Here is a 15,532-nt window from a genome sequence, read left to right as displayed (position 1 = left end):
GTAGTTTCTACTGCATTTGTACATAATCAAGCCTTGAGAGTTTATTCAAGCTGTACTACAGCATATTTAATAGTATACAAAGCATAACAGAATTAAAACGAGAAAGGAGCCAAAACGGAAATTTTATATGAACTCTCTCAAAGTTTGAAGGTTCACATAAAAACCAGAATTGAAATCCAAACCCCACTGCTATAATTATTCACTGTTTGTACTGTGGCAGCACTGGGGGCCTTGTCCATACCTGGGGACCCCCCAATGTGCTAGGTGCTGTACAGATACAAAACAAGGCAGTCCCTGCCCCACAGAGTTTACACTTTAAGTAATCACTCCTAATCTTGCAACAGCAAAATTAGAGTCTGTGGAGGTTTGGAAGACACAAAAATGCAGCTCTCTGCTGTTCTCCAATTTAAACTAAGTTATCAAAACAAATGAAAGTACATTCTGTGGTGGATTTTTCCTTTTAATTTCACTTGTTCATTGATTCCTTTTTTTTTTTAAAAATATAGTATAAATCAGTAATTCAGAGTCTCCCACTGTTACTGCAAAATGAGGGTACGTCTATACTACGGGATTATTCCGATTTTACATAAACCGGTTTTGTAAAACAGATTGTATAAAGTCGAGTGCACGCGGCCACACTAACCACATGAATTCAGTGGTGTGTGTCCATGGTCCGAGGCTACCGTCAATTTCTGGAGCGTTGCACTGTGGGTAGCTATTCTATAGCTATCCTATAGTTCCAGCAGTCTCCTCCGCCCCTTGAATTCTGGGTTGAGATCCCAGTGCTTGATGGGGCAAAAATCATTGTCGTGGGTGGTTCTGGGTAAGTGTCGTCACTCATTCCTTCCTCTGGGAAAGCAACGGCAGACAATCATTTTGCGCCCTTTTTCCCTGGATTGCCCTGGCAGACGCCATAGCATGGCAACCACAGAGCCCGTTCAGCTTTTTTTTTACTGTCACCATATGTGTACTGGATGCCGCTGACAGAGGCGATACTGCAGCGCTAACAACAGCAGCATTCATTGCTTTTGCATGATAAGCAGAGACAAGTTATCGTCGTTCTGTACTGCTGCTCCATTGGTAAATTGGCAGTGAGATGAGGCTATCTGTCGTATCTGTACCATCTGCCATGCTATCACTGGTGCCCTGGCCTGAGGTTCGCCGGGGTGCAAGACAAAATGGCATGACTCCCCAAGTCCAATCCCTCTTTATGGTATCTAAAATTGAGTCAGTCCTGCCTGAATAGGGACAAGTGTACTAGAGAACCAAAAAATCATTATACAGAAGGTCAGGCTAAATGATTCACAATTGCTCCCTTTCTGGTCTTGGCATCTGAATCTAGGCAAACTAAATATGGCAGGGAGCGCTACAGTCACGGCTGTGGAATTTCTAATGAAGATGGAAAGTGTATTTTAGATGACTTATTCATTTTGTTCTACTGCAATCTGGCTCATTTATTATTCTTTCAATTAATGATCTAGAAATGAAAATTACTGAGACCACTAAGCCAATACCTGCTGTGCAATTGCGCGTACATGTTTACTGGTTCTCGCGCTTTCTCTTCTTGGGTAGGTTCTTTGTGCGATATATGTTGCCTCTGACCATTCTTATTCACCCCCGTAGTCTGGAGGAGGGGAGTGGAGAGGAGGGACCTGGGCCCGCCTCTACTCAGGTCCAACGCGGGCCTGGGGTTCGTGGTGAACCACTTGACAGCGGTTTCTTCCCCTGGGTTACTCCCTCTCATTACCTGTCCAGCTTGTGTGAAGTGCTTCTCGCTCTCCTCTATACAAGCCTGGTGCCCTCTTTACTAGGGTTCTGTATGGGGCTTCCAATCCACCGCGAGCACCCTCCAAACCTCTATTCTCTCTCGGACAAACTCTCTCTCTGCAGTTCTGCACTCTGCTCCAATCCAACCTTCTCCCTCAACTACCACAACCCTGTCTGACGAAGCCATGGGTTATACAGACCTGGAGTCAGGTGCCTAAACTGGAGTCAGGTGCTCTAATTGGCCACAGCTGTTCTAGTTAATCTAAAGCAAACCTTCCTCCCTTGGCAGGGAATAAGGCCCCCTGCTAACACTCTTATGCTGCCCTCTGGCCATGCTGTATCACACTGCTAAGGGGAAAGAAAGACCAGTTAAAACCGATAATCTGTACAATAAATCAAAACCTATAGAAACGAAGTGAAGCTATTCTTAATTATACCTCATAAATGACAAAACAAAACAAAAAAGCCTCCTGGGAAGCAAAAGGTAAAAAAACAAACAAACCGACAATAGACTGAATGAATAAACTCTATTCATTTAATGAGTTCTAATTTCAAACCTGAATAGAAAAGCTCCCAAGAAGGGCAATGGATATGGAATGCTGGAGAGCTTCCAGGAGAAGAGAGAATAGTAAGAGGAAAGACGGGTTAGTGTATAAGATAACAAAGGGTATAGAGAGAAGGCCCAGTGGGTGCTTCTGTTTAACCATTCCTCATGAAACAAGAACGAGAGGGCAAGTAGAGCAAAGACATATGGAAAGGAGAGGCTGAGCCTGAGAGATCAAGGCTGGAGGTGGAGAAGAGTGAGAGGAACAGAAATAGAATGGGCCTAGTGGATAAAAATCAGAATTTAGGACCAGTCCTGCTTCCTTGCTTTACTTTTTCCCTGTTTGTGTGTTCACTGGCCATTGGGAAAGAATCTTACTCTAAGGGAAAGAGAAATATTTATTGCTTTGATCTATGGGCCTGTAAGCAGCAAAGCTGGGCTTACTCTGGTGAGTACTGCCAGGGCTGCCATGTAACTCAGTGGAGCTAATATGGACTCTCTGTGTTCTAGAATTCTCTTAACATGCATACCCTAGAAATCGTTCTCTTCCCGTGGGTCCAGTGGTATTCCAAGACTTTTTGGACAATATTGTGGGTATAAGAGGCAGTGTAAAGGGACTTTAAAGTGAGCACACTTAATATTTATGCTTACTTGAAGGCCCCTTTACCGTGACAGAGCAGAATAAAGTGGCCTGGGTATAAAATGAGAATCAGACTATTTAGGGAACATCTACGCTGCCAAAAAAAACCTCAACAACCCTGTAGCAGTGAGTCTTAGAATCCAGTTCAACTGATTTGGGCTCACGCTATGGGGCTAGAATAGTATTGTTTACATTCCTGCTTGGGCTGGAGCCTGGGCACTGAAACCTGGCAAGGGGGGTGGGTCTCAGAGCCCAGGCTCCAGCCTGAGTGGGAATGTCTGCACTACTACTTTTAGCCCCGTAGCACGAGTCCCAGAAGCCCTACTCAGTTAACCCAGACTCAGACTCACTGCCATGAGTGTGATTTTTGGTGCAGCTACCAGCATAGAGGGTGGACGTTGAGATTCATGGGGACCCTGTATCAAGGAGCCTGACCTTGGAGTACTCCAGAATCTAGGTGCAATCTCCCTTTTAAAAGAAAATTGCATCCTCAATATAGTTAACCATAATTACATGCCCAGAAGCAGCGTGCCATTAGGATATACTCGTGATGTACAATAGTACTGCAGAATTAGGTGCATGATAAGGGCTTTTATGAAGGCACCCAGCATTTGCCAAAATCGGAGGCAGGGTACTGGACTAGGTGGATCCTTGGTCTGTCCTGGTCCATCATTTCTTGTGTCCATCATCTTTCTATTAGATCCTTATAGGCATTTTCTGTACCTTTTTTCCTTGTTCCTCCTGTACACTTTCCCCAACATTCCTGCCCCTGCGTGCACTAGCAGTGGCTTTCAGTGATAGTGACTCACATTTCAGTCTCTAAAACACAGGATGTGCGTTATTCCGAATTTAGGTGGTTAGTTTCACTGACAAACACTTCTGTTGCTCACGCATGCATGCTGCAGCTCTGCTATGATATGCAGGAGACAGCTTCAGATCTCCCAGTACTGACCCACCTGTGCTTATGTTGTGAGAAGCAGAGTTCTTGTGATGCCCCAGTTGATATGCCAAACACCTGGGCAGGCACTGAAATGACAGCAATTTACTCTAAGTATCATGGGGACACTTTTAGTGCACTACAAACACACATTTTTGAGGCGGTGAGGTAGAGGCTTGTTTAGGTTAAACAAATTATGAATTGATTATGACTCTACAATAAAAACCAGTACCCTGGTTTTCTCCATAATCACAGGAATTATTAGTGCACCTAAGGGGGAGGAAAGACTCTCTCTTCTAGACTTAATGGCATGCAGTTCATCAGCAGTATAAGGCCTGGTCTACACTACGCGTTTAAACCAATTTTAGCAACGTTAAACCGATTTAACACTGTACCCGTCCACACAGCGGGGCCCTTTATATCGATATAAAAGGCTCTTTAAACAGGTTTCTGTACTCCTCCACAATGAGAGGAGTAGCGCTAAAATCAGTATTACCATATTGGATTAGGGTTAGTGTGGCCGCAAATCGACGGTATTGGCCTCCGGGCGGTATCCCACAGTGCTCCACTGTGACCGCTGTGGACAGCAATCTGAACTCGGATGCAGTGGCCAGGTAGACAGGAAAAGCCCCGCGAACTTTTGAATTGCATTTCCTGTTTGCCCAGCGTGGAGCTCTGATCAGCACGGGTGACGATGCAGTCCCAAATCCAAAAGGAGCTCCAGCATGGACTGTACGGGAGATACTGGATCTGACTGCTGTGTGGAGAGACAAATCTGTTCTATCAGAGCTCCATTACAGAAGACAAAATGCCAAAGCATTATTAAAAGTCTCCAGGCTATGATGACAGGAAGTCCCATGCACAAGGCTGCGTGACGTGTAATGGAAGCCAAAGAATCAAATGGACGGCTCATTGGAGGGAGGGAGGAGGGGTACCGAGGACTCCAGCTATCCACAGTCCCCGCAGTCTCCGAGAAATCATTTGCATTCTTGGCTGAATCCCAATGCCTGTAGGTCAACACATTGTCTGGGGTTGGTTCAGAGTCTATCTCGCATTCTATTCCTCCCCTTTCCCTCCATATAGAAAGGAAAAAAAAATCTTTCTTGACTTTTTTATATTCCCCTATGTCTACTGCATGCGTGGGTAACAAGACTACCTTGCAGCAGTAAACAGTAGCATCCTCTCTCCGACCCTCCCTGGTGCAGACAGTACAGTGCAGAAGGACTGATAGCCGTCCTCGTCATGAGCCCGCGAGTGCTCCTGGCTGGCTTCAGGTGAGGCCGGCGGGGGGTGCCTGGTAAAATAGGAATTGTGATTTGTCCATCTTCCACGCAATTATACGCAGTACAATGTTAGTCTCATGGTTACACGTCTCCATACATGAGTAGACACCTGAAGGCCTGGTTTCCAATCAAGCCCCTTCCCTTTCATGTGTAAAGAGCTTCTTACTGCCTTGGGACTATCATAAGCAACCGGGATGACGGCTCCTTTTCCCCACACCGCTTAAATGTCTCTCGTCCTTAGACTATCCTACAGCTGGAGGTCTGCCTCCCTTTCTTTTTATCTCTCAGTAACCAGTTCAGTGGTCTTTTTTCCTTATTCCTGCATTCATTACTCATTTACACACAAACAGAGGACTGCCACGGTAGCCCGAGGTTGGGAGTAAGAGGGGGGGGGGGGGGGGGAGGCGTGGGGTGAGGGGGGGGTATGGGGAGGTGGGTGTGCGGGTGGGGGTGCGCGGGGGGGCGGGAGGGGGCGGGGGGGGGGGTGGCGGGGGGGGGTGGGGGGGGGGGTGGGGGGGGGGGGGGGGGGGGGGTGGCGAGGCGGGGGCGGGGGGGTGGAGCGGGGGTGGCGGGCGGGGAGGGATGGGAGGGGCTGGGGCGCAGGGGGGGTGGGAGGGTTGGGTGGGGTGGGGGCGGGGGGGGGGGCGGGGGGGTGGGGGTGGGGGGGGGGGGTGGCGGGGGGGGGGGCGGGTGGGGGGCGGGGGGGGTGGGGGGGGGGGGGGGGGGGGGGGGGTGGGGGTGGGGGGGGGGGGGGGGGGGGGGTGGGGGTGGGTGGGGGGAGGGTGGGGGGGCGGGGCGGGTGGGGGGCGGGTGAGGCGGGCGGAGGGAGTGGGGTGGATGTGGTGGGGGGCGGGGGCGGGGGCGAAGGTGGGGGGCGGACGCGGGCGGGGGTGGAGGCGGGGGGTGGGGCGGTGGGGTGGGGGGAGTGGGGTGTGGTGGGAGTGTGGAGGGGTGCGGAGGGAGGGGGAGGATGGGTGGTGGAGTAGCGGAGTGGGGGTGGCGAGAGCGGGGGGATGGGGCGGGTGCTGGGGGTTGCGGGGGGTGCGGTGGGGGGTGTGGTGAGCGGCGGGGGGGGGGGGGATGAGGTGCTGGGAGGGGAATGCCGCACGGGAGTGTGCGGAAAGGTAAAACGAGGGGCATGGGGTGAGGTTGGGCGGGCGCGGGTGGTGGGGGGGGTGGGCGGATGGGGGAGTGGGCACGGGGTGGCGGTGTTTGGGTGGGGGGGGGGGGGGGGGCGCGGGAGTTGGGAGAGTGAGTGTGGGTGGTGCGGAGGGGAGGGGAAGAGCGGCTAGAGGAGGGGTGGGCTCGGGCGGGTGTGGCGGGGTGGGCGGGGAGGGGTGCGGGGAGAGCGAGGGAGGGTGGGTGGGGGGGGGGGGGGCGGGGGGTGGGGGGTAGCGGGGGGCGGGAGAGGGGAGGCCGGAGGGGAGGTAAGAGGGGGTGTCCGGGGTGCAGGCGGGCGGGGGGGGGCGAAGAAGAGGGGGGAGGGGGGGGGGCGGCGGTGGGGGGGGGGGGGAGAGAAGCAATGGGGTGGAGTTTGTTGAGGGAACCCCCTTGTGAATGGCATGCAGCTCATCATTTCAGTTGGTGGGGATTGCTGACACGGAAGCGCGTGTGCTCTCTGGTTTGCTCTGTTATCACTGGTTCTCTAGTACACTTGCACCATTCTAGTCAGGACTGACTCTTTTTTAGATGCCAAAAGGGGAATTGACTTGGTGAATCGATTCCATTTTTGTCTTTGTGCCTCCAGCCTACCTCAGCCAGGGCACCCATGACAGCAGCAGACAGTACAGAACGACCAGATAGCCAGTCTCTCATTGCCCAATTTACAATGGCAGCAGACGTACAGAACGATGAACCATCTCTTGCATTCATGCAAAGGCAAATGTGCTGGCTGTGTGCGCTGCAGTATCGCCCTCTGTCAGCGGCATCCCAGTTACACATACGGTTGACAGTATAAAAAAAAAAAAAAAAGCTGAACGGGCTCCATGCTTGCCATGCTATGGCATCTGCCAGGGCAATCCAGGAAAAAAGGGCGCGAAATGATTGTCTGCCATTGCTTTTCCGGGGGAAGGAATGACTGACGACATTTACCCAGAACCACCCACGACAATGATTTTTGCCCCATCAGGTACTGGGATCTCAACCCAGAATTCCAAGGGGCCGGGGAAACTGCGCGAACTATGGGATAGCTACGGAATAGCTACCCACAGTGCAACGCTCCAGAAATGGATGCTAGCCTCGGACCATGGACGCACACCACCGAATTAATGTGCTTAGTGTGGCCGCGTGCACTCGACTTTATACAATCTGTTTTACAAAACCGATTTATGTAAAATCGGAATAATCCTGTAGTGTAGACATACCCTAAGTCTCCTGTCCTCCAACACAGCTCAGTGCAACACATTTGCAAAATTCAAAGTCCTTCCTGCTCAGACAATTAGAAGAACTAGGATCAAAATTTTCAAACTTTCGTGCCTAAAGAAGGGGCGTAATCTATTCCGAAGGGCTGAACACTGAAAGCTCCCACTGAAGTCAATGGGCTCCATAGGGCTTGGCAACTGTGGAAAATCAGGCCACTTATTTATACCTAACATGGCTCCTAACTGCATAGATGCATTTGTAATGCCAAACACAGTTTAATATTGAGTCTGTCTGCCTTGATGATTTCCACACTCTGAAAGAGACCATTCAGGCCAGGGTTTTCAGAAGTAATACATTGTTTTGGATGCCTTGATTTTGGGTGCACCACTTAAGATGCCTTAAGGGATTCTGATTTTTAAAGGATGCGTGTGAAAATCAGGCGTCTCAAAAAAACCAGAGGTACCCAAAATGAGTTTTCATTTCTGGAAACCTTGGACTAACACTTTGTATAAGATTTTATAATATATGTAAGCTGCTCTTTCAGAAGCCATCCTCTTTGATCAGGATCCAAGCAGCGTTGACCTGATCAGCTCAGCTCACGGCATGGCATGTTCTGTAAGTTGTTTAACCTCTCATACTTGAAGAGTCAGAAAAGCTGCTTATAGGTTTGTGGGTAAGCGTCTAACAATAGATTATAAAAACCTCAGGTTGAATACCCAAAACATGCTTGTCGTCTTCTATCTTAACAGTGTTGACCAATTTATCATTTTCCAGCTATAGGCATTTATCTGCCATGCAGCAACTACACTCAGTTATGTAAGTGTCTGTCCCAGATTCTACTGCACACATTCTTTTTCCTTCCTAGATCAATCCTGCATCTTTTGGTTGCTTATACCCACTGTTTCATTTAAATGTTCAGGTTTTGTAGATGTTCTTTTAAGGTGCCCGATGAAGAATGCACCTTTTATTTTTTAGTTTAAGTTCTTCTCACTTCTTAAATCTTGGCGTTTTTTTTTTTTTTAACTTTCAGTGTCAAGGTACAGCACTAAACCACCTCTACAATAAGCTTCAGAAAAGCCATGTTAAATCTTCTTAGGAATTTTTCAGTTTAACTCAATGGTGATCCATAGGTGTGGAGTGAAGGAGGGAAAAATCATGCTTTTGGAATTGAGAGAGTTTGAGATTCAAACATCCTTTGTTCTGCACTCATCCTCTCCAAGTGCCTTTCAGCACAAGCTGACTATAGTGTCGGTACACGTGAACTTTTAAGGACTGTAGAGATTGTTTTTATCTGAAAAGTAAATTGACTTTTGGGAAGACGCACACAATTTTTGATGTCTCGTCAAGTCATCAGAACTTTTTTCTTGTTTACATGTTGTTTTCCTCATCCGTGCCCCCCCCAATCATTATATTAAACATCCCATTGTTAGATATAAAACATAACATGTAGAAGCTTTGGTAGAGTTCAACTATTGAGTAACTGACCAGGGGGAAGGTATTATGCTTCAGGAAATGTCTTAATTGTTTGAAGAAATGAGGCATTAGAAGTGTTGAAAAGTACATCTCCCCCCACCCCTTTAAATCTTTAGATATGTCTGAGCCCATAGAGGAGAGCGGGGGCACAGGGCACTCAAACTACAACTCAAATGAGGCACCTTAATGACATGTTTATCTGCCAAAAATGTATTTTTTTTGCCTTGATTTTATTTATTTCTGAAGTGTTGAAATTTCCCATGGAAAATTATCTTAATTGTGGCATTCCCTAACTTTTGAGTGCTTGACTTTGCAACCAGAACATTCTTTTACCATTGGTGGTGGTGGTGGTGGTGTGTGTGTTTAGTTTTATTTTTTCATATAGGTATAGATAGTGGTATCGATGATCACTGGTGTCCTGTTGTATTACTGTATCTACAAGCCTGACAAATCTGTCAGCTTTTCTGCTGAACCTCTACATCTGCTGCTTCAAACTTCATACGCTCTCTAGTTTGCTGTAGAGCCTGGGATCCGTCATCTCTTTTGCATTTGAAATTTCAAACTGAAAGCACATGAGACTTGCAAAAAGCTCGTAGACCTGCATAGGCCTTTCTGATACCATCTTGAAAGTGGTTAATGGAATTTCAGGAGGCGTTGCAAGGAACAGATTGATGCACTGGGTGTGAGGGCAGGTCCAGAGAAGAATAATCTTGCAACGAAGTGAAAATGGCATGCTCCTCATACATATTACACTGTGTCGCATACTGATTTAAATGCATGGATACTTAGGTATCTGCAAACAGTCTTAACCAGGTCTTTTCAAGATTAGCAAAGTGCTTTTTACTCACTGAGGGCTAGGTATGCACCACATTAGAATGTTTAAATCCATACTGGGGTATTAAGAGTGCAAAAAAGCAGCTGAACAAGCTTCTTAAGACATTAAAAAAAATAGAGAGCCCATTTTCTTCCTTTGGTAACAAAAAAAAGCAAACAAAAAACCTTCACCCTCAGACTGCCATCCAACATGATAGTTTGGCTCCCAAGTAATTTGTTGGTGGAAAATTATAATAAACCATTGAAAGTGGGGGCTTACAATGAAGCTTCCTGCTGCAATGTTTGCAGTGACCTTCACGTTTATCACATTATCATTCTGGCTGCTAGTGTGTGCTAATCTGCTGTAGATGATGTAGTGAGAAGAACTTCATGGAGAATCATGCAGAAAGAGCAGTAAGAGAGGAATTCTATTCTATCTTTGCAAAAGTGTTAGCAAAATTCATTAGACTGAAGTAAAGAAATTACAGAGTGTCCAGATCGAGCCACTGAGTTTTAATAGTGCTGCCCAATAATTAACCTAACCAGGAACACATTAATAAATTAACTTGTCCTGGTGTGGCATCTAGAGGTCCTGTTGTGTTGCGTGCAATCTCAGTAGCTGAGACTGAGGATGAGAGGGGAAACAAAGGCACACAGAAGTGAAGTGACTTAGCTAAGGTCAAACGGCAAGCCAGTGACAGAGCACATGGAATCCAGGTCTCTGGACTCCCACTCCATTTCCCTATCCACTGGACACGCTGCCTTCCATATGTAGGAGCAAATGACTGAGGGGTGGCTCCCTGATGAATATCATGGCTCATCAGCTGCACCAAAGGGTGAAGAGTCCAGAGAATTATAGCACTACAATAAGGACCAAGTTCTGTCTCCAAGATGAACACACAGTTTTTCATGGCTTCTGTAGAGGTCACACTCATGTACTTGAAGATACAACTTAACCCTGATGTGTTGAGGCACCATATAAAAGCTAACTGAGCATTTGGAAACGTCAGCAAGGGCACAGTGGATAACCTCCATTGATGTGTGGGAATCTAATATCAAAAGAAACAGCAGGTGTAGGGTGGGGACAGTATCCACAACAGAAAGGGCAGTTAGTGACTCTTGACAAGGAAATCTTATTGCCCTGACCAGATGCAAAAGCCAGATATAAGAGGGTGAGGTGCTTCCCACGGCTGTTTTAAAGCAACCTCCTTCTTTGAGTCACTTTAATTCTGTGGTCAGCTTGATAATAGAAACACATCATAGTAAGCCGTAGAGTTAATACTTTAATATGCTGCCAGCAGAACTAGAGAATCTCTTTAATCCTTTTGATCACATGTGCACAGTGCAGATTTTAGTAACGTGAAACTAAGTTGTGTATGTGTAGGCAAGCATCTGCATTACTTAGCTGCAGTTCTCCATTCTGCAAGGGAGAGAAATGTTTAATGTTCCTCTCCCCCTCCCCAAAGGGAGGTGGCTAAGTAAGAGATTTTCCTGTTGAATGCACTTGAAGGAAGTGGTTGGCATTTGTTTACATTGTTGTGAGTTCTGAGATAAACTTCTAGGCTCTCCTCCCAGAGTGCCCGGCAGGAAGCAATTGACACACATTCTCAATGCACTAGGTTTGAGACATTTCCTACTTGCTGGGATAATTTAGCTTTCCCATGAGAACCATTCAGTGCAAATGGTTATGCCTGATAAATTTCACAAGATGTCTGTACGGCATGTTAGCATGCTGCAGCTTAAAGAAGGATAGGAAGAATGAAAATGGCTGCTTTAGTTCTCCTTCTGGCCTAGGTATTACCCAGCAGTCAGTAGGGCTTTTCTTCGACACCTGTGTCAGTCCAGATAAAGATTTCCTCAAGAGCACAGGGTGATGGAAGTAGGGGCAGCATTCCTGGCTCAAAGTGGTTCCCATCATGTACAGGGTTTACAATTTTCTTCAATGGCTTTCAGCACCCTCACTCTAAACATTGTTCTAACACCACTGCGGGAGCACCCCACCCTCAGTCGAAATCTTTTTCTTGGAGAGGATAACACAGGAAGTTTTTGAAGCTGGATTTCCTGTCCAGTGGTGATCTTGTGTGTGATTTTGAGAAAAATGGGTCACTGGTTTTAAGTGCAAAGAGAGTAGATGGTGGCTGCTGATGGTGAGGGGCAGATGTTGCTTTTTTTAAATTTTCTTCTAGGAACTTTTTGTGACCTTTTGAGTTAGAATTAGGGTTAGCAGAATCACCATTTTTTAAAATGCTTTCACAGCTTAACAGTCATGTCAGTCCTGCTCATGAATGAGATCAAAACCTCATTCACAACAGAAGGAGACGCATGAGACCCATATTGTGTGTGTCTGTGAAGTGTAGATGGATCTATTCATGTTACAGCTTGGTTGCAAACTTAGTAAAAGCTTGTTGTGCTGAGAGGCCTAAAGTTTTGGAGTCTTTGTCCACACTAATGCTGAAGCAGTGTTAGGCCATGTCTACACAGGGACACTCAGGAAAATAAAGGGCAAATTAACTAGAGGTGTGAAGTTAGCATGCATTAGTTAAAGTCCATCAACCCATTGTGTGGATGTTCTCAATTCAGAAGTAAAGTGTCCTTAGTTCGCTGTAGTTTAATTTTCCTTGAAGAATTTCTCTTTTCCCCAATGGAGATCCCAGCTGAATTACTTAGGTTGCTGGGGTGAGGATTCTGGGCAAAATGCACACAAGTTGGATTTTCAAAGTTTGGGTTCCCACAGCAATTGCACCTCTTCCCACTTCTATATAATCAGTATTTTTTTCTTGCTGTGTATGTTGGTTAACTGCCAAGATTTAAATGAATAAATACATGCAAGGCAACTGAGATAGATGATGGCTATGGGAAACAATAACTACAAATTTCTGAGCTTAAGGAGAAAGAGCTGATCAAGCTTTCAGATAAATACACCTGTTCTCACATGTGAATAGGATCACTTCTTCAGATAAACATACTTCAGTCAATGGTCAAACAAGTGTGTTTATGTGAAGCTCTGCAATGGTACATTGTAAAATGAGTGGATAAACCACAGTTATTCAAACATATCAAAGGCACTTGTCTTTATCAGGGACTGAATCGATGGCGGGTGTGTCTGAAGTTTTTAAAAATAAGATGGTTGAGTTAGAGTACATAAGAAATGTCTGATTAATTTCCTAAAGTGTAAAGAATCTCTTCATTCTAGGCTGGTGGTGGAGGGGCAAGGGACTTGGAAAATAAAGAATCAAGAACTTTTTATCCAACTCAAAAAATAGACAAGAAGAATTTTATCCCATTGCTTAAAAAAAAAAAAAAAAAAGCGTGGAGAGTAAACATCTTTGTATTTGAGAACAAGCATAAGTAATCTGAGGCCAAACTGTAATTTGTTTTTTAAAGTTTTGGAAAGTATCGGATACTTAACAGGCAGGAGCTTAAAAGAGAAGCCTCTTCCTCAACCATAGCACTGCTGCTCTGATGCAGTAATACACATATATCTTAGCACTTTTTTCCCACCTCCAGATTTGGGCTATTACTTGGCATATTGGACACTGGTCCAGATATTCAGCAGGTGTCAATCATCCTCAGTTGATTGACCAGATGAGTGTCGGGCCCAAAAAGTGTGTGTGTTTAAAAACAGAACAAGCAGGTTCATGGGGAGAGTTCTTGAAGAGTGAGACTGCAGAAATATTGTGATTTTTTTAAAAAGAAAAATAGCCACAAATATTGAATAGCCAGCAACGGGTCTACACTTGCATGTAGTGTCAGTTGTGATATTTTTTTAAACTACTTGACCATAAAAGAAATAACAAACAAACCAAAAGGGGATTCAAAAGCTGCTAATTAATGTTTGAGTAAAGCAGCAAGTTGTGCCCCTGTTTAGGAATACTCATACAATGAAATGTGATATAAACTAGACTTCTTGGTATTTCTGCAAATTGCATGTGATGAAAATTAATGCTCCTATTGTTCCATAGGCCATCACACTGTCTACATCGGGGTTCATGTGCCTAAGAGCTATAGGAGAAGGAGACGCCATAGAAGAAGACCTGGGCTAAAGGAGAAGAAGGAAAGAGAGAAAATCTCTGAGTACTACTCCGACAAATCAGATGTAGAAAATGCCGATGAGACGAGCAGCGGCATCCTTAAACCACTCAGTGAGTACCGTCACTTTCTGGCATTCCTTGTGATCCTCTATTAATGTGCAGTGCTCTTGTGCTGAGCATTTAGAAGGAAACTGGATCCCTGAAACAACATCACCAGCATGGTGTTGCGGGGTCAGCATACATTTTATCAGTTGCCAGGGAATTGTTTGGAAGACACACCACCCAGGCACCCCAGGTGAGCACTTCATCTTTGTTCACCGTCAGATGTCATTGTTGGGTTAGACGTTGTCAGTGCAAATTGTCAAAACCAAACTGATGTGGTGTGTGAGGAGACAGCAAGCAATTTGAAATCTAATTACCCATTCTGACTGATCCATTGCCACCCCTCTTCCTGCACGCAGCATATCCACAGCCTCCCAGGATACAAGGATAGTCACTTGCCCAGGAGGGTCAGCTAGAAACAGAGCTAGCAGTGGGATAACAGAAGAACCGAGTCCCCTGTCAGAGGCCGTAAGAAATGTTTTGACTCGGAATTGCAGAATTCTATACCATGGTGCGTGCCTGCCTGCCTTAGTAATTAGCTGCTGTTTATCAGCTGCTTCACTCCAACTATTTATTGAATTGTCTTAAGAATAAGAGGTTTTTTTAATAAACAAAAGTTGGAATGAAAATGTAATGTTAGTTGTATGACTCAGTTGTATACTGATAGATTGGGCATCTGATTTGGGATATTCAGCTGGGGCTGGGAGTGTTAGAGATGAGACACCTGAATTGTCTAATGAAGTACCTTCTCTCGAGTGCCTTTCTAGGGGACAGTCTGTGAAGCCTGATTCCCAGGCCCTGTACCCGTCTGCCCAACTGGCTGTAGGTTCATTTTTCTGTAAAGTGGTTGCTTAAATAAGAGGCTGGGGTATTAGAGAACAGGAAGAGAGAGACTGTGATAAACTATTAAAAATGGTGTCACACTGTAGAAGTTTGATGATATGGGAAGAATATAAGGTGATAGTCTGCACTATATCTGCCTGCTTTCTTCACCCTGCCTTCCCAACCTCTCCAGTCTCCGGAGCATTCCTAAATAAATTGAACCCCACCAGTCCTAGCACAAAAACCTTTTGGCTACTATTCTGCCATTGACACCTTCTACGATTTTAAAAACTGGCCATTTATTTCTACTTTGTTTTCTGTCTCTGACTATTCCTGAGCCATGATTACTTTGACTCTCAGACTATGACTACTTTAGTAGTCTCTTGTGCAAGACTTTGTCAGAGGCCTTTTGACCATCTAAGTATCTGGTTCTCCTTTACCTGCTATTTCATTAACACATTCGACTATGGCACCAATTTTCGGAGCAGACCAGCTGCTCTCCGCAGTAGCGGGAAGAGGCAGCTGAAATGAACCCTAGCGATAGGAATCCTCCACAATCAGATTTTCATGCCCACGGTATTCCATTCTGTGAAAGGTTCGCAAAGTAATATCTCTCCCCCCCGCCCCCAACACACTTCATGTTAAGAAGCATTCAACTTTTAAGTTCTGGCCTTTAGATAAGGATCAGTTGCAGTAGATGACTGAGTATTAGAATTAAAGAGCTTAGGGATTTTGAATAGTATTTTTATAGAGGTAAGT

The 15,532-nt window shown here is 45.9% G+C and overlaps 1 protein-coding gene across 7 annotated transcripts in view; it reads left to right on the top strand.

Moving 5' to 3' along the window:
* The window catches only part of SLC4A4 (solute carrier family 4 member 4), a 242,866-nt gene that overhangs the window by 37,584 nt on the left and 189,750 nt on the right, over positions 1 to 15,532 (top strand). For all 7 annotated transcript variants that reach the window (XM_032768082.2, XM_032768077.2, XM_032768080.2 and 4 more), the window contains one exon: positions 13,781 to 13,960. In XM_032768082.2, the coding sequence (XP_032623973.1) occupies positions 13,781 to 13,960 (180 nt within the window). The remainder of the gene's footprint in view (positions 1 to 13,780; positions 13,961 to 15,532) is intronic.

This window comes from Chelonoidis abingdonii, chromosome 5, assembly GCF_003597395.2.
Source record: "Chelonoidis abingdonii isolate Lonesome George chromosome 5, CheloAbing_2.0, whole genome shotgun sequence".
NCBI lineage: Eukaryota > Metazoa > Chordata > Testudines > Testudinidae > Chelonoidis > Chelonoidis abingdonii.
The sequence above is the reverse complement of the archived record's forward strand: the minus strand, read 5'-3'. Positions and strand labels throughout refer to the sequence as shown.